Below are 23,903 nucleotides of genomic sequence, written 5' to 3'. Positions count from 1 at the left end.
TGTGATTTGCCTGACTTCTACTGCCTAAAAGTTAGGGGATCTCATCTCAAACGTTGTTGAAGCTCCTTCTTTAGCTTAGGATGGAAGGTCCATCGCTATAAAACAGTTTTCTGTGACAGAAGGGACTACCCAGCCACTGTACATGTTTGTTTTTCGGCAAAAAACACACTATTTCTATCACGTGATCAGACTGGGCACCCAACCTCAAGCAGCTACATTCTGTGCAGAGGAATTGTGTCACTTCTGTAAGAACAAACACTAGATTTAAAGAAAGACTGCTCTCTGGTATCCATGTGCAGTTGCCTTTGAAGCCAGTACCGAGCCTTAAAACGTATTTGTGTTTTGTTGTACATGAAGGGAAATCTCAGCAGCACTCAAAAATGGTATGCATGGGGATTTGACAACTGAACTCAAGGAGAAAGGAGAAACAACCACTACACTTAAATAGATGTGAGAGGCTGATACTGACCCTCTGGTGCAGTAAGAGCAGCTTATTAAACAGTATTTAATAATGAAGTTAATAGTGTTTAATCAGTAAGAACCAGGCCATAAAATGCTTTAAAGTCACATTTTTTCCAGTAGCCATGACCACTGATGTTCTCCCTCCATCAAAATGTCCTTTGTCCTATTGAATAATTAAGCTTTGCTTCATCTTTTTCCAGAGTGGGAAACCAAGGCTTTTTTCCTGCCCTGCCCCCCCGCCCAGCAACACAACTCCATCTGAAAAGCAAGCACACTGTTCTCAGACTCCTTTGGTTTCAGGGAATGATAAGGGCTATTCAACACAGACGGATGCACCCCATTTAGTCAATGGGCAGCTACATGCATAAGGAAATGAGCAGGAAACGGGGTCATGATCTGTTTATGGATATAGCTGGAAATTACTGACCTACAGTTTACAAGCCAAGGCCAGGAATAAATGAGTGATTCTCCTTGACTTCAAGCTACCTATCAGCCATCCTAGATCTTGTTAGGCAGAGGGAGAATGAGGGCTTTGAATAAGGACTTTCAATAATGAGAACAGGGCATTACTTCTAACATTAACAACAAAAATGCAGTTTGAACTATGGTGAAAAATATTGCCTTGTTGATACATATGGCTGGAAGGCAGGGAACATTTGTAAAAGGCTTCAAAATACTTTAAGTGGTCACAGAACAGCTGCTCTACATCAGTACCAGATTACCATTATGAACAATCACATTTTAATGAGGAAGGCAGCTGGTCCACATTTAGGGCCTAGCAAAGATATGTGACAATCATTAAAAAAAAAAAAAAAAAAAAGGCAGGTTGACTTCATTGGTCATCGCAACTATCAAACTTACCGGTTTCCCAAACTCCAATTCCGAAAAGAATTTATACCAAGGTTCATTCTTTAAATCTATCTCTTCTGGGCTTATATCCCGAGTCTAAAGGAGTTGGTGATAGGGGAATGGAAGAAAGAGAAGGATAACATTATGCAAAGAATACACGGAAAGGGACTGTTAGAGATGCAGATCCCATGGTTTCCATGCTAAAATGTAGATATTTAGCCTTGTAATTTGGAATTTCTATAGCTCCTCTCTCACAAAGGCCATGAATTGCTTTGCAAACATCAGTTAAGCCTAATGGCATCATTGTAAGGAACATGAATATGAATGAATTGCATTTTACAGATCAGGAGACCCACACAGAGAGAGATTATGCTGCTTGCCCAGAGTCACAGGGAGACTCAATGGAAGAGCTGGGAGTCAACCAGTCCTTCGGTCCTACTATCAGACACTTCCATTGAGTCCAAAGCTGCATGTACTTTAAATTTTTTTCTTTTTTAATCTTCATTTGGTTCAAAAAGAGATTCAGTGAGACCTGAATCAAATACTGCATCTTTAACAGCACATGAATATGTGAGAAACCCTGTTCTATACACTGCAAACAGAGCGAAAGGTGGTTTTCTAAATAAAAGGAGACACAAGTCAGAGAGGGCGCATCCCTGAGAGGTCTCTGAAGGGATGGACAGAGAGACAATATTAATTGTTTCTTCACAAATAAATGCTAGAGAATCAGACAAAACTACAATGAAGGAAAAATCAGACAGGACAGAAAACAGTACAGTTGAAAAGGAAATTCCCTTTTGTTCATACAATCTGTTTTAATGCAACAAAAAAAGTTGTAGTAGTTGTAGCTGTTTAAAAACACTACTGGTGAGATAAGAGAATAAAGTCCATTGCTGAGGGTTATGAGGTGCCACTCCCCAAAAGACTAGCTAACGCTTGCATTTCAGTGTACCTAGTCTTAGACATAATAGATCTCAGTGCATTAGAAATAGAAATATATTATGTCTGATATGCCAGTGTGATCCGAAGTGCTCCATCACAACAAGTGATGAGCCACACACATGCACAGAGGGCCAACCCAAAGTGTCCTGATGCAAATCGTCCTGTGATGCAGTTACTGAGACGGGGGGAGCTCCCAACAGTACTGGGCTTTGCTAGATGTCCCAGACTCTGCCAGAGCCCTTAGGCATCACAAAAAAAGGCTCTAGGACAAGAACACAGAATTGATGCTGAAAAAGGGGCAATGCTTCAATCTGAAAGATAAGTGGTTACATCATGTTTGATCTCTGATGGCCTGGAGGAAGATTTGGCTATTTCTTAAAGGCACAATAGAAGCAGTGCCTCCATTTTTTAGTTTACTCCAACTATAAGTACTCATCTTGTTATATATAACTGCCTTAACATCAAAAAAATGCCCACTGACATCAACAGGAGGCTGTTCATTGCTCTGAAATGGTTTTGGATTAGGATTCTGATAGTCACAGCTCTGGGTGTGATTACCAGGAGATATCCACAGATCTCCTTGAAAGATCTAGTTGCTAAATACTATATTACTGTTGTATTTAATGAGACTGATGGAGACCATGAAGTCACTATTTCAAAACCTTCTTTCGTCTGTGATCTATGGCTTGAAATTAAAGCTCAAAAAATAACATTGGAAGTAACATGGCAACCACATTCTTCTTGTCTTTGATGAGCTCTGCACAATTTCTCTCAATTATGCTGATGATAGTCCTGCTTGTGTCTTTTAGTCTCTGATTCAAGAGCTGAGTTAAGTACCTGATGAAATCTGAACATGTAAACATTGCCACTGGTGATGACAGACCTTTCACAAAGGCTTAGGTATGCAGACTAAGGAGGCCTTTTGCCGCAAGGTTTAATCTTGGCTGTTTACAGTGAGACAAAATTGCCACTTATGAGAGCAGAAATCTTGCTCCAGGATGGACTGCAGGAACGGAGTTGTCATACAGTGTTCAAACCACTCCTCACTGGCACTTCTCTAATGGGCTCAGCCAACGCTCAGTAGGATCAAGAGAGAGTCATCCATTGACCATTTCAATAGGCACTAGGATCAAACTCCTATCAGAAGCAGCTTTGTTGAAGTCAATGAAGGGACACGGGTGTGAAAAGAAGTTGGTTGCAGGATCTTCAAAAAGTGATGAACCTCGATTGCACTTGCAAGGAAAAAGAGAAAACCCACCAAAATACTAAGGAGAAATATTAGGTCCCAGATCAGACTTGATTCTTACATTTCTATTGATTTAAATTGCTGTTCACTCTTGTGTAAAATCCTTGGCAGATTTTTCAGGAGCATTCCTTTACCTACTCCACACAGGGATCAATGTCTGAGCTGTTAAGGCACAAAGTCCAGTTTACATTTGGAATCTCACATGCAATTAGCACTTCTAGTTGAATCCTTCAAATTAATCCCTATATAGAAAAATTATATCTTTATGTACCAAACTGGGTATTCACTAGTAACTTCATTCAGTATTTTCTAGCACTTACAGTGTCACGCTTGTACCACTGAAGGACATCTTAAGTGAGCTGTGGTGATTTATGCAGGACTGGCTGACCAGGTTAGCACCACCTCTCTGCCCTGCCCCTTGCCAAGTGTTCTCAGCCAAGCCTGCAGAATGAGACTTTTGTATGTCCCCTAGCTGTCACTATTCACAGCACTATTTACTAATTCAAACTGAATTTAGTAACAGCTCACTTAATCCAGGTTACACACCGGTGTAGCTGGGGAGCCAGCTCACATTCCATTCTGCCACTCCTGCCACAGAAGTGGTGAGATCCAGCTGAGGAAGAAAGCAGCCCAGGAGTGATGGCCATGTCCTAATATACCTCAGAGGCATCCCCTGATGCACATTACAGGCAGTCTAAAAATTAGACATTCTGTGTTTAAAGCATCAGAGGAAGCAGCCTGCTTTGTTGCATAATGCCTTCAACCCTCCTGCATCAACTAATGCTGTGCCCTAGAAAAAGTACAGCTAGTAAAACAGCTGCTGAACAGGTCACAGTGTCAAACATGGATTAAAAACTAGGGTTAGTGATCCATACTTAACACAGAAAACAACACGTCCAAAAGGAAAGAAGCCTCTCAGTCCCCCTGGATCTTACTTCATAGAGAACAAAAATGTTAGGAAGTTATGCAAAACAGTTGTCAAAACAAAATATACAGGAAATACATCACACAAGCACTGCAATGTAAGCATAAGGAATCCTACTCAAACAGAACTGACAAGCACTTGGGGAGTATTTTACAATCACAGGATAAAGCCAAACTAGGATAAAACAAACATTACCATTTTTTCATTGTTCAGAACTGAGGACTTTCCTGGCTGATAGTCATAAATGCTCCTGGGCTCTGCTCGGTATTTTCTGGTGTCCACCTTCTTGTCTGGAGGCTCCCAGTCAGTCCTGAGTAAAGAAAGATCAATTAACCCAAAACATTGTGGTTTCTGTGGAGACAAGCACTTCCTTTTGACAAGCACCTTTCCCTGTAAATCGTCGTTTAATCAGGGTACTTTTTTTAATCTAGGAAAGGAGCCTGCTGCAAGAGGAACAGTTCAGATAGGACTCCAGGCATATATTTGTTTATCTATAGCAGGCAGAGCTATACAGCTCAGCTGCTGAAACCATTGGAGTAGAGGAGGTTTCTTCGAAGTACTTCAAATAAACTTCCAGACTATCATGTCTTTCCTGATTGGAAATAGCTTAGTGATGGGCGTCAACTAAGTTCACAAATACAAACATGTCCAAGCTTTGAGCAGAACTCAGACTAAATCTCTTTTGCTAAACTTCTTCATTTTAGCCACATCACCAATTACCTGACAACTACTGCTCCAGATTCTGGGGGCACTCTGGGATCCAGGATGGGGTCTTTTCTAGAGACATGAACAAATGATCTCAGACTGGTGTATCTAAAGATGGCTAAGAACAGTCCATTGACTATCCAAACCATGATAATTTTATGCAGTGTCCACACTGAGACAGTTCAGAGAACAGTAGTCACAAAGCATTCCAAGTGCATATCCTACAATGTCTAGCTCCTCCAAAAAGTAACATATTCGCACACCTCATGCAGAATAACCAATGCCCCTGAAAAAGCCCAGAAATCAGGCCATTTAAACTGGTAAACTAATTCTGATCTTGCTCTTGATATGTTCCCTTTGATGGGCAATGTTGTATGTGGATTCATCTTACCTAGCATTCGCCAAACATGAGGCATCCAACCAGAACTGCTGCTCCAGGTTTCCTTGCACTATACTTACCCTACTGACCCAGTTTAGGACAGGAATAACCCACTGTGTTGCCCAAACTCTCTCCACTGGCTTAGGAGAGACAGAGGCAACCTATTTAATTTTATTTATTTAATTTTTTTTTTTAAAGCAATGCAAGATGACAGCCAAAACGACTGGCCTACAAAGAGTGTACAAATTTCACGAGGTTGATCTTTGCTGTCTAGAATAAACTTGATTGCTTAAGATTCCAGCCCCGGAGAAACGTCTCCATGGTGAAACACTGTCACTAGATAACAGGAAGCATTAATTATTGTAACCCTTTCACTTGCAAGAGTCTTCTCATAGGGCCAATGTACTATGCCTTCAATTCCTGCATAAGGAAGATGCGTTCTATCAGCAAACTTTGTCTCCTGATCTGGTGGCCTGAGATGCTCACTGAATTAGAAATCTCAAATTTGGCATTGCTCATTTGAGGCAGCAAGCAAAAAACATTAAGAGCATGTGGAAGTTGGTGAGGGAGGAAGGAGCAGTTCAAGAACTGGGAGAATTCAGCAGGACATAAAATATTCATTGCTCATTCTGCTTTCCCTTCATTTGGGAAACACGTTCATTACTGTTACAAAGAGGTTTAAAATACATGCTAATAAACAAAGCAAAAAAACAGAGGGGAAGTCATCTTGAACAATCAGAAGTGACACTGCTAACTAAAGCCTACTTTCAAATAAAATTCGTATGGGTGGAACTGCTCAGAAATGGAAAATGTAAAACAACTTTTACCAAGGCTTAACACAAATCCAGGTTTTGCTTCTCCACAATTATTGCTACTTGCTTGTATTTTGAGGTGCCTTTAGAGTGTCACACTGAGCCAAGAGCTTTCACTGTGTCTCTGTGGTGAGCACAGTGTATAGGCATATATAGGCATGACACCCAGGGAAACACTCCTCACCCAGGCAGGAAACTATGCAACAGACTGTGTGATGACTGGTAAAAAAAAAGACAGACAAAATGGGGGACTGGGCTGTGACAGTAAAGGAGTTCACTGCTGCCTAGTAGAAGAGTCAGAGTCAAAACTACATGTCCACTTCCCCCAAAAAGTTTAACTGGAGTTGTGGACCTAAAGCTTCCACCTTTGTTCCCTTCCCATTCACAGCTTTCAGAGATTCTTCCAGTACTGATCCAAATACGTCTCAGTTCAGGTCACCTTTCTGGGCTTGATTTCAGCGATGAAGTACGGTTTGGTAGTGGCAAAGTGGCAGACCTCTTAACAACCTTCTCTGAATCAATATTGTCCATCTCACTCTTGGAGCGGGGAACTGAAAGCTGGGTTCTGCCTGTAGGATAAGTCAAATACAGGAATACTAGTGAACTGGATAGGAGGCAAATAAATGCATGCTTTACATGCCCTTTCTGTTTGACAGATTACACAAGAAATGTGAATTACTTACTGTTCTCAGAATAGGAATAACGAGGAGAGTATGAATCAGAATCTTCATCTGAAAGACAAAAGCATTTTGCAAGAGAGCTGAAAAAGCCCCAAAGAAGAAGCACCAGAGACTCTTTTCATTTCCTCTACTAATATATTGGCCATAATTTGAGTGATATGCCCAATACTTACCACAGGGAGAGGATCCTGGAGAAGAAAATCCCAATGAGGTTTAAATTGCATTTAAATATAATTCCCAGATTAGATATAAATATTAATGTACTACTTACACTAATACCTTTCTCCAGGCTCTCAAAGGACTTCAGAAAACAATCACTTTTTATCACAAAACTCCTCTACAGTAAGGGTTATTAGATCCATTTTATCAAAAGCTGAAAGATAAATAGAGGATCTAAAAGCTGTAGTATATGCCTAAAATAACTCATTAGGTGCTAGATACAGTAATAGAGCTGAGGAGTCCTGCTCCCAATCACATATGATAACTGCTGGGACATCTTCCTTGTATTAACTTGCACACCAAGCTGAAGTATGTTCACTGACTCAGATCATCTTTTAGGGACAGATAACATTCCTGGCACAAGACACACATGTATCCTTACACCAAGAGACTGTCCTTGTTCTCATGAGCTTACTCTTTAAATAGGAAAGACATGTCTATAGAATGCAATAGAGATATTCAAGCAGCTCTAAAAGAGCTAGCAATGGCGTCAATGTAACTGAGTGATGTGGTCTGGCCCCCAAGCTGAACCTTCTCTCTCTGACACTGAAAGTGTTACACTGCATCAGCACAGCAATCTTGTTCCCAGGACACAGATGCTGCCTTGGGCCATGAAACCATATATGGCGTTATTCAAAGATAACACGGTATTGTAGTGTGCAAGGCAGATGTGCCCAAAAAGGTGCGAGGATGGCAGCATTACCACCCCCCACTCTACAGGTGATGGCCAGAGAGACTCTGACTTGATCAAAAACCTAGCAGTATCTTTCCACCATCTTCAACAGGCTTTGGAAAGAATCCTCAATGAATTGCACGTAGTAGCAAGGAGAGCTGGGATCAGACCTGGAAACTGGACCCACAGGCCCATCACCTTTCTCTGCTGCTGAGGGTTCAAACTTGCAGGGATGTGTCTATGAGACATCTACAGAACTTTCAAGCCAAAAATGCAGGAAAGTACAATGCAGTGACTGCAAAGAGAACTGTGAGCAAAGGTATTACTAATACCTCTGCAAAGAAATCACTAAAAGTGACAGAGATAAAAAAGACATAAAACCAAAATAGATTAAGCTAGGATAAGCTAGATAAGAAAAGAACATACAAAAAAAAGTGTTACGTGAATTTAGTGATGCCGATCAACAGATTGAAACAATTTCTAGATCTCCTCTCAAGGAGGACATCAATCAGCTGCTACAGCCAATCTCATCTGCTGGAAAAAACAATCTGGCTAACACAGCTGACCTGAAATTGCACTCAAGCCTTAATCAAGCCTTTAAGGAAGGCCCAAAGAACTCTTAACTTTTATAGCCTCTCTGCTGAGTTCTCTTGGTGAATGAATTAGAAGGTTTAAGTTGCAAACAGATGGTTATTGACTCTGGTGTGCTCATCCTAGCCTTCAGATTAAAAAATAGCAAAGGTCAATTTTCAGGCTGATTCCCATAAATTTTCAGGCGAATTCCCATATCAGAAACCTAAATGACAGAAACCAAATATTTATTTATTTGATGTTATTAACACTGAATTGGTGACAAAATTGACTGGTATTCCTATATAAAAGTTGGGTTTATTCAGACAGCAAAATACTTGGTAAATCACAAAACTCTCAGTCCCTACAAATACAGATGTCAAAACAAATGTCTAAAACTATCTTCACAGCCATTCACCTCTCTCAGTCTTATTTAGTGCTGGCGCTCAATGAAAAAATTGATTTACTTACTTGAAGAGAAATAGCAATATTCATTATAGCTCATCATTCAGACAGGAAAACTATACAATAAAAAAATCACTTCAGATAAGTGTTCTCTTCCAATTGCTAATATTCTAATATCTACAATAATAAGGAGAACAGGTATGTTTTGTCTCTCAGTATCTTATGAAGAAGGGTATCTACATTTCTTCCCTTTTTACAGCAAGGAATACTGAAAGACAGAAATCTGGAATTACTTGATAAGAATTAAAGAGTAAATTAGAGATGATCATTAAAACAAGATCTCCTGGCTCTCAGAGCTGCATTCTATCTGTGGCACCCTCCTTAATGGAGCATGGTATTACCAGTTCGTAATTTCAAAATCTGATTCCTTTAGCAAGAAGATGCTGTTCCCCTGTAGTTCCTAGAGAATCTGCAGGGGTTTTTTTTCATGGGTTGCCCATATTGTCTATGTTTCTAGAGACTCTAAAGGTATTTTAGAAGGGAGCCCAAATCTTGATGTTTCTAGGAGATCCTATGAAGCAAAAAACTCTGACATTGATTGCATGAAATCGAGACTTCAAACCATCTCTGTACAAACACTTTACCATTGAGTATGTAACTTCAAAATGTTTTCTAAACATGAAACATGCACTCCAACCCATCTACATCATCCAATATCAAGGAAAGAATCCAAGCAAATATTAGAGAAACATTTCCCAATGTATTGAGAATAAAAAGCAAGTTGTTTGGTCCAATAAAATTTCAACTACCTAAACCAGCAAATTACATTCATATGCACATTTCTAAGCGCATAGGGGACATTTATGGGAAACCAGACTCTTACTACATTATCATCATTGGTCTTGCAAACTACGTTAGTTCAGACAAGAGCAAAATGGATTTTCAAACTTAATTATGAACAAGGAAATTGAATCTCTGTAAAACTCATTTATCAACTCTCATCCATACCCACATACCTTTCTGACAATAGAAAATAATTTACACTGCATTATGATTTGCAAGACACGACTCTTCACCTACAGGTTTCACCAAGAAATAAGCAAGTATCTTAGATACCTGCATGACACTAGTCCGCATTCGTTTTAACAGTGAAATGCACCTTACATCTCCTAGTCGTCTTTGAGCATCTCAGCTACAACCCATATTGTATGCTTTCTTCTTACACAGTACCTACCAGACATTTAATGTAAACATTGAATGAATGGTTAATTAATAGTCTCACTAGGGTTGGCTTGAGGCACAGGCTAAGCAGGCAAGTTCCTAAATTGCAGGATCTGAAGTGACACCAAAGCACCAAGTCAACAAGGCTGTCACCAACAACAGCTTCCCAATCAGGAAATGTCTGTATGCCCAGCATGTGCAGTGGATTCCAGTGTTTCTCATACATAAGTGTTTTCATGCATATGCACACAGTTACATGATTATCACTGCATTAGATGCTCTTTCACCATCCCTGAAACATGACTGCAAAGGATTCTGGTTTGTACATGAAGTTTAAAGGAATCTGCTGAGCACATGAAGAGGATAAGGTAAAGACAGTGTTATTTCAAGTTGCAAGATGTGCTGATGAGACTGTCAAACTCTGTCCTTGCCTAGGTAAGCCATTTGTGCCTAAGACCAGCCCTGAACCTATGTTACCAGGTTATATTTATTTTAAAAGACTACATTGAGGGACTGATCCAAAACCCACTGAAGCAAGCAGCCTTTTTACCAATAGACTTCAGTGGCATTTTAGGTCTGGCCCTAATACTGTGTTAATATTCAAAACCAGAAGTAAATAATTAAAGGAATGGATTGATCTGAAAGGGGGGTAGGAGAAATCTCAGTTAAACCACATCTTTACATGTAAGTCAGCATTCTAGGCATGTTAAATAATCACTGCACGCACATGGCTAAATACAACTGATAAGCGCATAAAACCAAGCAAACCCCAAGTCTGTAACATTAGTCAAATACTAGTTACAAAGCCAGAACAGCACTGCAAAGCCAAAAAGGCATCATACAGTCAAGGCAATACTTAGAGTGCAGCAAATCATTATGAGGCAGCATAATGCTCAGCAACTAGAAAAAACTCCAGGAAGAAAATAAACGGATAAGGTAGCATTTGTGCAGAAAAATACATATAGTCCTTTATTATTACCTTCAGAGATAGGACTAGGAGTAGACGCAGGAAACTGGTATGTAGGAGAATAAGGATTGTCTTCTGCAGCAGAGAAAAGCAGTGGATTTTGAGACCATCCACAGTGAAGTGGAGGTTCTGCTTCATCCCCCAATTTCCTATCACCATATGATTTTATTGCCTACTTTAATAATACTAGAGTAAATGGCATCATACTTAAAAAAAGATTAACGAATTAGCAAAGATTTAGTTATTTTATGCATCACACAAGAAGGTATACTGGGCATAACTGAATTTCCGGCAAGTGTAACACATGGGTAATGAAAATCTACAACCTGAATCCAGTTACTATTAGGATGCTATAGTACAGTTAACTCAAAGCACAAGACAACAGATACTCTGACTAAACTTCTGGTACCTTCATTTTTTTGCTGGATTTCAGGAAGTTCAGGAAATATGTAGGTAGGGCAATAAGGATTTTCTTCAGGAGTGTCTAAGGAGAGGAACATGATTTGCAAGAAAAAGAACAGAGAGGACAGATTTAAAGGGGAAGAAGGGTGAGACAAGAATCCATACAAGTTGCCTGCAGAACGGTCCCTCTCGTGCTGATGTTCTAGCATGACACAACCTAGAGGCGTATCTGCTCATTGCTGCCTTGCATGTCTGGGCCCTGCAAAAGATCCTGGAAACTGAGGGGACTGAACTAATTCTCTTCCTTCTGAAGCATGGGCTCTGGCCAAGCTGAAGAACCTCTGTTAGGAGCACTGGGATTAGGAAACAGTTCAACTCATTCCATCCAATACAACACAGCATCTATCTATGCATAAAGCTCATCATGACAGCACCTGCAGCAGCAAATACAGCTACAGTTTTGCATGCTCTATGTTTTATTATATAAGCACAGATCTGAATTGCACCTGCCTGCACATCAGGCTGTTCAGAGCATTCAGTTTGCAAATGTTATTGCAGCCATTTCTCACACAGAAGAAAGAACGTGAATGTATCAGCAGCCAGGCACAGACGTGCCCCAGAGTAGGGGATCCCCTAAGAGTGCATCACTACAAAGTTTGCAAGTGCTCACCAGAATTTTAGGTTTTGAAACGAGAAAATTTGAGGTTTTGAAAATAGCAGAGTTCAGATTCTGGACCTTTCCATTGGTTTCAGTGAGCTTCAAATCAAGCTTTGTTACACAGGTACTAAAGCTTTACAGTGTAAAGTTTTCTCTTGCACACAGAGCAGTTTTAGTGATAACCTACTGTCCTTTGAAAGTGTTTACGGGTGGGGTTAGCTGCTAAAACTGGAGTTCAGGGATCTATTCTCTAAATATGGAATTATTAAGAGCTTTCTGATCCCAAACAAACTTTTCTTTGGACTTCACTGTTCTTACCTTTAACTTCAGACATATCAAATACTTTGAGTTCTACGGTGCACAGCAAACACTAGTTAACATAAAACACTTCTATATAACAAGCAGTACAACTCTTCACATTAATGAAACAAAATGTTATCAAGGTGGTTGTTTAAAGTAAATAAAAACCATCTGTGTTACAGTACCTCTATTTAGCTTGTGGATCTGTTTGAACATTGTCTTGTACCAGTCCTTTGATCTGTCTGTATTCTGTTGGAAAAAATAAATGCACCTATAATAATCACAGCCATGAATTCTACCAGCCTTCCAAAGTTCTCATGAATCTTCCAGCAATACTGAAAAGGGTTTACACTCTGCTATATAGAATTAATACTTTGAAATATGAGTGATTTCACTCAGATATATAATCTCCTATGTAAGAAAGCTACAGGCTTCACTCAAGTTACTAATAACGTACAATCTTCGCAGCGGTAGGTTGTAACCTGTGTAGAACTGTAGATTGAAAGGTTTTGCACGTTAATGTGATTTGACATCTAAAACTAGAAACCTTATCTATTTTTAGTCATACGTACCAATTTCCTATGTATTCAATTGACAGTTAGAAACACTTAATATTCAAGTCACTCCAGACACTAGTTGTAAGAATAGGTTAATAATTTGTTTCATGATAATTTCCCCTGAACACCAAGTGAAATTAAACATGCTGTATTAAAGAGATATCTGCCTTTAAGATGGCTAAAATGAGACAAAACTCTCACTTAGCTGCTAGCTGTGAATGAAACAGAAGAGCAGAAAACAGTATTTTCAAATATGATGAAAAGATACATGAATTTGATTTTTTTCCCCCCAAGGCAGCTGAAACAGGTCATTGATAGCAAATGGAAGTGTTCATAATAAAACACATTGGAACCAGAATTCTATCTTCCCTTAAATCTCTGCAGTTTCTGGAGCTTTAGTGAATTCCCTGAGTCCTAAGGTAGGCAGAATCTGGCCCAGGTTTTGTGCACTGACCACATGTTCAGTGTTGTCTTACCCTCAGAGGAATGCCAATGTCATCGACGGAGGTATCAGCCATGTGCTGAGGGCTCTTGACAATGCTTCTCTTCTCCTTCATTGCCCTCTTCTCACTTGGCACTGTCTCCTGAACCGGCTTGTCCCGTATGCGTGCTGAATCAACTTTATCAGAAACTAGTCTGTCTGGTACTGAATCTGGAAATGACAATGGGGTATTCTTATCTCATCCCAGCATTTCACCACATCACCATATTCCACTCTTTTAAGGCAAAAATCCTAGCAAGTAGTTGATGAGACAGACTGTGTCACTGTAGCTGTGGTTAGCATCTGGACTGAAGGAAATCTACAAGGAAAATATTTGAAGCAGGCTAGCACCTCTCAGGTAGCTACCTTCACACATCTCATGACAGTTTCAGTTGTCACATAAGACAACGGAAAATTTTGGTTTCAAGGACTGTTTGGGAGTTGGAGTTTTGTGTCTTTTTGACTAATTAGTGACTCTGCAATCTCATTCTTCATCAAAAAGCATCAGTGATACAGTCTCCTAGACATCTTTTTCTGCTAGTGATTTCAATCTAATGGAGCATTCTATGTGGTAGTGGGACACTACTTTTTAACAGCTTGCACTCACCTGTCGGACAAACCCATTCCTTACAGTCAGTATATGACGCTTCCCATTCATCTTTGAGCCCTAACCAGAGTTTGTAAGCAACAAATTCCACTGTTGTTTAACCATACATATAATTCCTCTTGCACATGAGTCTGTGTAAAGATTGGGGGGAAACAACTAATTGCTCCAGAATGCCTCACTTCCACCTGCAATTCCTTGACATTTCCCAACTGACACCCACACATAGCAGCAGGAACAACCCCCACCACTGGCCAAGGAACCAAGGGAGCTCAGGTCGCTCTGAAGCTCTACTGTGCTCTGGAGAGCTGCAGCACCCTTAGGCTCTGCAGATGACTTCTTCTATGTGGATTTTCTGGAGTGGAAATATCTGTGATTTTACAGTCTGCCTCATCAAGACTTCGCCAAGTCCTATCCCTTTTACTTCACTGCATGCATTGAAAAGAGAGAGATAGAGAGATGTTTATTCACATGCACATCACCATACTGCCCAAAGCCATTAAATATGTAGAAATCTGAAAGGGGCAATTAGCAGAGGAAAGGCTCGTGCATAACAAAGCATTGGTCTGTTGGTACCTTGAGCAAACACAATTCTGCCCTGCTAAACTCAGTACATGAAGGATTTGTGTTTGAGTGGTTGGTTTGAAATTACCATCAAACTTTAAGTCTTCCTCCTCTTTAAGAAAAAATGAAATAATGTTTATAAGTGTGCAAGATGGGGCAAAGCATCTATTAAATCCTTGTTTAGCATTTTCATCCTATTTCCCCTCCCTGTGAATGTGTGTGCACTATCTTTTGGTCCTTCCATATCCCTGGTGTATAGGGCTCTCCATTTTGTAGGAAGTACTTAGTCCATTTCTATTACTAAACGCCTTACTATGCCTCTAGGAACAGAGCACAGAAAGAGCAACTGAAACTAAACCATTCTTCCATGACCTTGAAGACCAAAAGGAAGTGGGGTTTTGGATGTAGATGGGAATCTGGACAGGATGCAAACTTTAGGAAAGGTCACCACTTTCCTCCATTACTTATCATTGTCACTGCTGATATTACAAGTCCTGAGCTTCTGGTCTAGAAAAGTCATTATTTTTGCAGGCTAGAGAATTCAATGCCAGAGAAGGTTACAAAGTCCTTCTCTAACAGGACTGGTAAATATATATTATTTCTCTTTGATTCCCTAGCTCCCTGCACTACAAAAGTGGTTGGCTGTTTGCCAGGTAAACCCCATCTGAAACAATGATGATAATATTCAAAATACCCAATATAGACATAAACAGGGTAAATGTATCACAATCTGATTTTCCAGTGCCACAGCCATGATCTAAGCAAAATTTTTATTTTGATGATTTAGCAAAAATAAAACCCACCATCGGGCCTGTGCCAGCCATCTCCCAACCATGAATTCACATGCCAATACTATAACATGAAGGTTTGGGAGCTATCTAGCATGGCATAGCCAGGGGGGAAATCTACCAGCCAGTTAAACATATTTTGAAGGACTCTTAAAAAATAGTTCTTGGAGTGCACTTAGAACTCGTTGAAGGTGCTGGACGGACAACCCTGGAGACAGGAAAGGCCCGTCTGACAGCACGAGTTGTATTAGGGCAAGGCCTCCCTCCCTCCTGTGTCACAGGACTCAACCAAGAGGACCAGCTTAGCTGCTGGTCCAGTTTGGCCACTCAGCTGATGCTTCAAACACAGACACCTGCTGCACAGGTGTCTTTGCAGAGGGAGGAACTCAAGCCCACATCTTTCACCACAGATTTCCAACAATACCCTACAACTTGGAGAATAATGGCTAAACTTTACACTGACTTATTTGCCATGCAGCTCCAATGATTTCAAAAGAATTTATGGAGGTATATACCAGGCTTTGAGGTATTTAAAAATCAGAGGGCCAAATCTGGTGCCTAATCACCCAAATAACCAGACTGCACCAGTCAGCACACTCCATGGCACCTGAGCCATCCTTTTGCAAGTGCAGAAGCAATATATGGGGTTGCACAGCAAGACAGCTTTACTGTTGTGACCAATAGGACATAAAAAGCAGGGGAGAGGTGGCAGCCAGCAGCTTTGTATGGTCATTTTGGTACACTGAGAGCAGGTACAGACCCAGCTGTGCCACAACACACTTCATTCTCCCAGACCTAGGATCACTCAGGCTGTCAGAAACTGCTCTGTGGCTATCTCTAGTTCAGAAAACAAAGGAGTTCCTGATAACGCAGGGAAACACCTTGCAAAAGGGAAAAAACAATAGGAAACTTCTGTCCAGACTTGCAGGCAAGCGTTAAACTGACAGCTGAGTGGTGTCTGATGAGACAACATCTACGCTAAGGGAATGAGCTCAGAGAAACTGGTGTAAACTGTTATGCAGCCTGCCACCTCAGCAGGGTGGCAGCAGAGAGGAGGGATAGGCTGGTATCACAGCAGAAGGAACCTGGTGGATGAAGTCCGACCAGGTCAGCAGCAGCCTCACTGGCAGATGCTGTCCTCATTGGACACACTCTGCTAGCCCCAGGCCCATGCAGCAGAGCAACAGCACACAATATTGGCTTCCCTGTGTTTCCATTTGTGCTATTTAAAGTGCTTAGGCACTCTCTGTGACTCTCTTCTCCCACCTTTCCATTTACCCCACCATGGCCATAACCAAAGAAAAATAATATGGGTAAGCGGTGCATAGTGCACTGTTCCTAGAACACCCACTACAGACTGAGCTACTTCTATTTGGGGAGTGAAAGATGACCAGGAAAACAACTTGCTCTTCTTTCAAGGAGAGACTCTCACACCCTTTGCAAGAGCAGTGAGCTGCCCAGGGACAGAAGGGTCGCAGCACATGAGCATACTTGCACGCTACAATTTTATCATCTATTTCTTGACATTTGGCACAAATACTTCTGCTCTTGGAGTCATGTGAATACTGATTTCTATTTCTCTTTCCTCTCCCCTCACCCCAAGCAAGACTAAATCTAATGTCTGTGTAGAGAAACTTGAGAATATGCCCAAAGGGAGTAAACCTAAAGGCTCAAAAGGCAGCCCCAAAAGTGAGTTAGAACAATCAAATGTATGTAAATCTTACGACTTAGGAGGAACAGATGAGTAATTTAGGGTTTCAGTATATTAACATGTGGCCACACAGGTAGCATTTGGAGAAAAGACTGAAATCAAACATTCAGTGACCTGGACTAAGCCAGGACAAATATTTATACTAATTCCTTTGCCGGTCCTGGGAAGTGTGTTTGCTAAAGGTACTCCTCAAGCTAACAAAGCAGCAGCTTTGCTCCAGAGGCAGCAGCTGGGGGGTAGCAGACCTTTCACATCATACCTGCCAGGCTACTAAGCCTTTTTTGCTGTTCTGTGGTAAAGGAAAAAAACAAAACAAGAAATACAGAACAAATGGGTGAGACATAAACAGCAAGTGCTCTGGTGCTGCATTTCTGACAGGCAAGAAATACACTGTAGACAGAATGGCAGCAGCTGCTGGAGAGAATCTGTTTTCAAATACCCTGCCAAAGTGACGGCCCACAGTCCCTTCTCCACGCAGCAGCATTGTGGAATAACATAAATCTCATGATGCAGTGACCGATACATTTGCAAAGAGCATTTTGTTAATTTTTTTAAAAAATTTTTTCTTAACATCAGAGAATGAAAAAAGTTGGACAGGAGAAAATTTGAAAAACAGTAAAGACTCACAGAGTCAAACAACTTGACAACTAACTGTTACCATTAGCATGAAGTACATTTTGAGACAATAATGCTGTAGCATTTCAAAGGGATATAGAAAAGGATCAAGTCATTGGTGCTTGCTGAGTCTCATCACACACTAGCCAGCCACAGATTCAGTGATTTGTGCATAGACACAACTTGGTTAAGGCTTCAATTCTCAGAATGGTCCCCTTGGTTTAGGGCCTTTCATTACTGAGCACCCAGACTGGGACATTTGTGGTATCTTCCAGTGTGGTATCTTCTAGAGCTGATGCTCATAGCTGCTTTCTAAAGGGATGCCCAAATGACTTGCCCACATCATGGCTGGGAATAAACCATGAATTCTTAGCTCTCTGTTCTCTGCTCTTTCTACACCCTAGCAATTAATCCTTTCATTTAAAGCATAAAAGCCATTTGAAAAGAATAAACTATTTTACTGACATACGAAATACACTCTTGAAAGCTCATATTGTTAATGCAAAGATTTCAAAACTTTAATATATTAATCACACTTGTTATATATTCATAATAAACCATGCCATGCAATGCCTGCCCAGGAAATAACTGTGCTTTGGGATGTTGTGGGACACTTATCAAGCAAGTCTGCAGTAGGTAACAATCCTCCACGTGTATACTGTTTGCTAGCAGAACCCATCTGCACTAGATACTTGTACTAATTGGATCATCTCTGCCAGGGAGACTGATATTTCTCCTCACTAAGTGCAGCTCCCTCACCAATACCTATTAACTTTATTCTTTAACCCCAGCACTTCACTGATGGCAAGCTGCTCATGTGCATTATGCTCACATGATAGCTGCCAACATATGAAACAAGCCCCTACGTGCAATGGCTGAAAGGAAGGGTTAGCAATCTGAACCTGAAAAGTAGATGGTGAACCACCTGCTGCAGCATTCTTCTAAGCGGGCCATCAGGAGTAGGCTGCTGTATTATGAGAAAGGAGAAAAGATGCGAGTGAGGATGGTCTCAGCTTCAGCCATCACCTTCACTGAGAATTGTGTTCAATCACTAAGGTCTCCTGACAAAAACATTGTGGTTTAAAAAGTCAATGCTTGAGAGCTCTTTCCTATCTCTTCTTTGACAGGGGAGAGAATATCACAGATGAATAGACTTTTTGTGAAAAAAGATATGTACTTTTTACATGAAGAGGAGGTTTCCTTTTCACTTATGTCTCTGAGTAGAAAAGAGAGCAGCTGATGAACAGAAGTGGAAGGAGCAGGAAGTATCTGCTATTTCACTCTCCTGCCTGACCAGAGCCAGCTTGCAGCCCCGGGCGCACACCAGCTAACTGAGGCTTTCACCCTTGATCTCATGTTCTGGGACTGTAAGCAAAGGCCAAAAACTTGTAGGCTTCTCAGAGAAAGAGTCAAGCAGAGGAATAGAACTGCTGGCAACAGTGAAGGAGTGATTACAGATGCGTTCAGAGTTCCCAGAGCAGGGAGCACTGGAGGAGGCTAAGACCTGAAGCCAGTAACAAAAGGGAAAGAGGAAACAAGCATTTGAGTACATGCTTAGTGCAAAATAAAGGCGTCAAGAAAATTAATCAAGACACCAGCAGATATGATGGGAAGAAATTCTTACCTTGGTGGTAAGAATGAACAAGAGGATCTGAAATTACTTTTTTATAAGCATAAATCTTATTCAGTTGGTATTACTGAAATCCAGTAGAAAAAATTGAGATCTCTCATCACGACTTACTGAGTAAGATCAAGCAGACAAAAAAAAAAAAAAAAAAAATGATATAATGTAGTTTCTGTGCTTCAAATCCATTATCTGTTTCTAAGTCTCTGACAGTTCCAAATCTTACATGCTTACAGTCAATGAACTAGCAGATAAAGCATAAAATAGGACAGTAGGTGATGTCTGCCACAACAGTCACTCCAGAGAATAAGATAACCAGCTCCTTAAAAAGCAATCAATAATCCACTGAGGAAGGAGAAAGCCACATTACCAATCTGGAAGGCTAACTAAACTACTAAAGATCTCAGACTGCCAGCATTAAAATTTGAAATTTCTAATTCAGAGGGTATTTCATAGCACCCAAGAGGAATTTATATTAAACCTCATCTTGACATGAAGGAATTGATTTCAGCACAAAACATAATTAACCATTCAGGGGAATGTGGATCATAGCCTAGTAACAATTTGTTATAGACCACGAGACCAAACCAGTTTCGAACAGATAAGGTCCATAAAGATGAAACAAATACAAATCACATCAGCCAGGATGGAAATGTAATAGATAACTAAGATCTGAGAACCATTTAAAAACACTAAGTTAGCAAAAAGAAATCTTAATGCTATGCTGGGATAAAGCCTAGATAGGAATGGAAGCATAAGGAACTCTAAGAAACCCTCAACACATAAAAAGATAGGAAACTAAGAAAATTTATACCTCTGAGTAGGTAACATATGCTGGAAAGTGAAAGAAAATTACAATAGAAGCAAAAGAATTAACAGAAAGTCTCAGAGACTCAAAAATAGGTTTTGAGGTACCTGAAGAATAAACAGAAACCTAGCAATGATCTTGTTCTTTTATGAAATAGGCACAGTGGAACTGTTAATAAGAGGGCAGAAAAGATGACACATCTGATTACAATTTCCATTCTGCATTGGGGGGGGGTGGGGGGTGGAGGGGGGAGGAGTCTGATGTCCTACCACCTGATGGAGAAATACTTTCCACTTCAACAGTAACTAAGGACGATGCTGAATGGCAACAACTGAGGTCAGATGCTTAAAAATTAGCATGTTCATATAAATTGTACTGAAGAGCTTTAGAGCAGTTTTCTGCTCTAAAGATAGCAGTTATGGAGAAAGCAGCTCATTGGACCATTAACATTCATCTTCAGTATGTCTTGGAATACAAAGGAAACTCCACAGGTCAAGGAATAAAGCAAATGTTGTGACAACCTTCAAAAAGCATCAGTGTGATGGCTGGGACAACTGTCAAGTTGACAATAATGCCAGAAAAAAACCCAAAACACTGTAATGACTTATATGGGATTTTACTAATAAAATAGTATGACACATGCAACATCAGTCAATACAGATTCATGACTAACATGCCTTGTCAAACCAGTTCAGTACGATTCTTGCAAATTACAAGTTTGACTAAAGACTGAAAAACATGCATTAGAACGAGATACTTCACAGACTTGATTAAGTTGCTTATCAGGACATAATCTATACCATAGTCAACAAAAATGTGATGAGAGAAGGCTCTTCAATCTATCAGGATACAGTATCATGAGTGCTAATGGTCAGAGGCAAGACATTCAGATAGGACAAATTGTTAACTGTGAAGGTAATTAATAAACAGAACAATTTGACATCAGTTGTCTCAGAGCCTCTGTGTGTGTATCATCTTATTATATAGATTTGTCTCTTGTGCTCTTAAAATCTACAGAGACAAAATATCTTTGGGTAGTACACACTGAAATGCTCCAGGTTTAATGTGAAAACCAACCAAAAGAGTATCCCACCTCAAAAAAGTCAACAAAAGGCTTTGAGATAAAGAAAGGCTGCCTCAAACAGTATTTTCTCCTCTTGAAGCAGCTGAGGAATCCAGACACCCCCATTCAGAAGCACACAAGCAAAGCTGCTTCAGATGCTGGCAAAAAGGAAGAGATAACCCACTCATTACCCCTATAATCAGCTGTGCTACAGTGAGGACACTACCTTCAGGATCAATGACTGAAGTCTGTTTTAAAAATGCACTAAAAAAAAATACATGAGGGGCTGGAAAGGAGCCCACCAATGCACACCTGTAATTAGAGTAACTACAATATGAGGAGTGCAGGCCTTGCCCATATTTTCTGATTATTTTTTTTTCTTTGCAAAATGTAAGACACAACATTGCAGATTAGAATCTGCTTGTCCTGGAGTTTCCTAAGTCCACTGGAAAAACCAAGGCAAATTGGACTGCATCCGTGTGGCCCTTTATAAAGCTACAGTCTTTAGTGATGCACAATGAGCTGGGAGGCTGGGGTAATGCCAGCCATCAGGAGAACTAAAAAAGAGAAGCAAAGTTTCCCTCTAATGCCAGATGTAAAGAGATGCAACTGTCCATTCAGAGGGAGCTGCTGTGAGGCAGAGAAAGGCTTAGATTAGTAAACATGGGAGTGCTCAAACAAGGTGGTTTTGTTCATATGCAAACCCAGAGCTCAAGGACTACTGCAGTATGAGTCTGAGTTAATCCAGTTATGGATAGAGGAACAAATAGCCAACTCCAACCTTATGGGCAAACAGTTTATTTATTATTGGTAAATTCTGCTGGGAACCCAGAGGTCAAATCTCTCCTGTAGTAACTGAAAATATGGCTGCTTTCATGCTGCAGTAGCTGAGAAGTAACATATCCCCAGTGAGGAAGAACCCACCTCAAGCTACCTTGTGTCTACTGACAGATAGATGCAAACATACACCCTTTTCCACTATGACAGGACACCTGATGGGAGATAAGCTGTTACCCTGTGATAACTTACTCATATGTCAATAGACCAGTTATAAGCCTCTCCCTCAACATCAGAGTGGCTTCTGATCCACAGGTTTTAATTAGAAAAAGTAGGCATTGTCCCACGCCTCTAACCTCTTACTTGCCTGTTATATGCTCATCACTACAACTTTCTGGAGGCAGCTCTTGGTAGTCTGGACTTAATTGCCCATGGCACACACATTCTCCAGGTCCTTGTAAGCATAACAGGTTGCTCAGTTTGAGCCACAAATACCTATATGCAAGTCTCCTTACCTCGATTGTGCTGCAAGAGGACAATAGTAGGATTGACGATTGTGGTAGAAGGATAGGCAGAGGAAGACTTGTTGATTGAAGTGAAGGAGGTTGGATAGTCCGTGCCAGTGCCAGGCTGGGGCACTTCATTTAGCACAGGACCTGGGTCCTGAAAAGGAGAGCAACACATCATTAGCAGCATGCAGAAGGCTACTACACTGGGAAAATGTGGGGGAAAAAAACCCCAACATTTTAAGCTGAATGAGAAGCATAATTACAGCAAATTTTAGTAAACAAGGCATAAGCATGAGTGTTACCCTGCTCCTTGTATGTACCCTGCTCGTTGTTAATGCAATTAGTTTGCTAAGGCAGTACTATAATTATTTGGTGTTGGGTTTCACAACTCCAACCCCAAAAGGAGGCAACTAAATTCATCTGGCAGACTCTCTGGAGCAAACACAGGGTGCCAGAAATGAGCAAATCAGGTTGGGGTGGAAGACAGACATCTTTCCTCTGGTACATACACACACAAACATTTGTTTTAAAATTATTCCTTTCATAGCAAGAAGTCAGACATGCAAAACTCATGCAATTCTGGAGTGAAACATTATTACTGCAGCTGGTCTCATAAGAATGGTCCAAGGAATAAAGTTAGCACCATCACTCAGGAGATAGTGTGACACCTACCTGGTTAAAATAATGATATAGAAAAAAACCCCAAAACTGATAGTGGGTAAAAGGTAGGACTCTAGCAAGGAAGATACTCAATGTGCCTTTGCAGCTGGAGCACAGATAGCAAGCTGCTCTTGTTCTCCTAAAGCATCCAGCTGCATTATTTGCTCGTTTCAAACCCACCTTTGGTATCACCACAGCTCCGGTCGTTTTGTAGAAATACAGGCTGTGTCAGCAGAGAGACTTTAAAAACTAGTTAATCTTTGAAAAATCTCAGTCCAGGCATACCAGGCTTTTGTTGGTACTAAGGGAAAAAGATAAAGCAGGGACGATGACTAAGGCTGTGTGTGCCAGTTTAGGCTGAGATTTTTCAAAGCTTCTTAAGGAATTTGGACACACAATTACCATTAATGTGGAATGAGCATCCAAAGAGAGTATGGAACAGCGTACCAGATTTCTGCACTCCTGCTACTCCACTGTCCAACTGAAATGCTGCAGGCCGCTGATCTGTAAAATGGAGCTGAGCATTCAGGGGGATTTTCATCACTATTAAAAAAACCCAGAACATGCACTTCCGTGTAATATTCTTATTGCTCCACAAGAATCCCTACTCCTGGCTTTTCTGGCCAAGTACAACTTCAGTGCCCTTCATACGCATCAGCATCAGGGGAAAGAACTTAACAGTATCAGACAGGGGGCTGAACAAGGGCCATAGTGAGGCCTGGCACCA

General features: G+C 40.7%; 2 protein-coding genes across 8 annotated transcripts in view; one reads left to right on the top strand and one right to left on the bottom strand.

The window, feature by feature from the left end:
• Positions 1-22,770, top strand: part of TLL2 (tolloid like 2) — a 321,269-nt gene extending 298,499 nt beyond the window's left edge. The window contains exon 23 of the transcript XR_007507213.1: positions 22,759-22,770. The gene's annotated coding sequence lies outside the window, so the exon portion shown is untranslated. The remainder of the gene's footprint in view (positions 1-22,758) is intronic.
• The window catches only part of SORBS1 (sorbin and SH3 domain containing 1), a 177,489-nt gene that overhangs the window by 33,644 nt on the left and 119,942 nt on the right, over positions 1-23,903 (bottom strand). For 6 of the 7 annotated variants that reach the window (XM_049809766.1, XM_049809768.1, XM_049809764.1 and 3 more), the window contains 10 exons: positions 22,523-22,670; positions 17,380-17,409; positions 13,449-13,624; positions 12,601-12,664; positions 11,465-11,539; positions 11,068-11,130; positions 7,004-7,051; positions 6,760-6,889; positions 4,620-4,734; positions 1,324-1,407 (listed from right to left, as the gene is read on the bottom strand). In XM_049809766.1, coding sequence (XP_049665723.1) covers positions 1,324-1,407; positions 4,620-4,734; positions 6,760-6,889; positions 7,004-7,051; positions 11,068-11,130; positions 11,465-11,539; positions 12,601-12,664; positions 13,449-13,624; positions 17,380-17,409; positions 22,523-22,670 — 933 coding nt within the window. Of the gene's footprint in view, positions 1-1,323; positions 1,408-4,619; positions 4,735-6,685; positions 6,890-7,003; positions 7,052-11,067; positions 11,131-11,464; positions 11,540-12,600; positions 12,665-13,448; positions 13,625-17,379; positions 17,410-22,522; positions 22,671-23,903 lie in introns of those variants that run through there. The other variant, XM_049809769.1, reaches the window with a different exon arrangement.

This window comes from Accipiter gentilis, chromosome 9 (assembly GCF_929443795.1).
Source record: "Accipiter gentilis chromosome 9, bAccGen1.1, whole genome shotgun sequence".
NCBI lineage: Eukaryota > Metazoa > Chordata > Aves > Accipitriformes > Accipitridae > Astur > Astur gentilis.
Note: the sequence above shows the minus strand (reverse complement) of the source record. Positions and strands in the feature narration are given on the sequence as shown.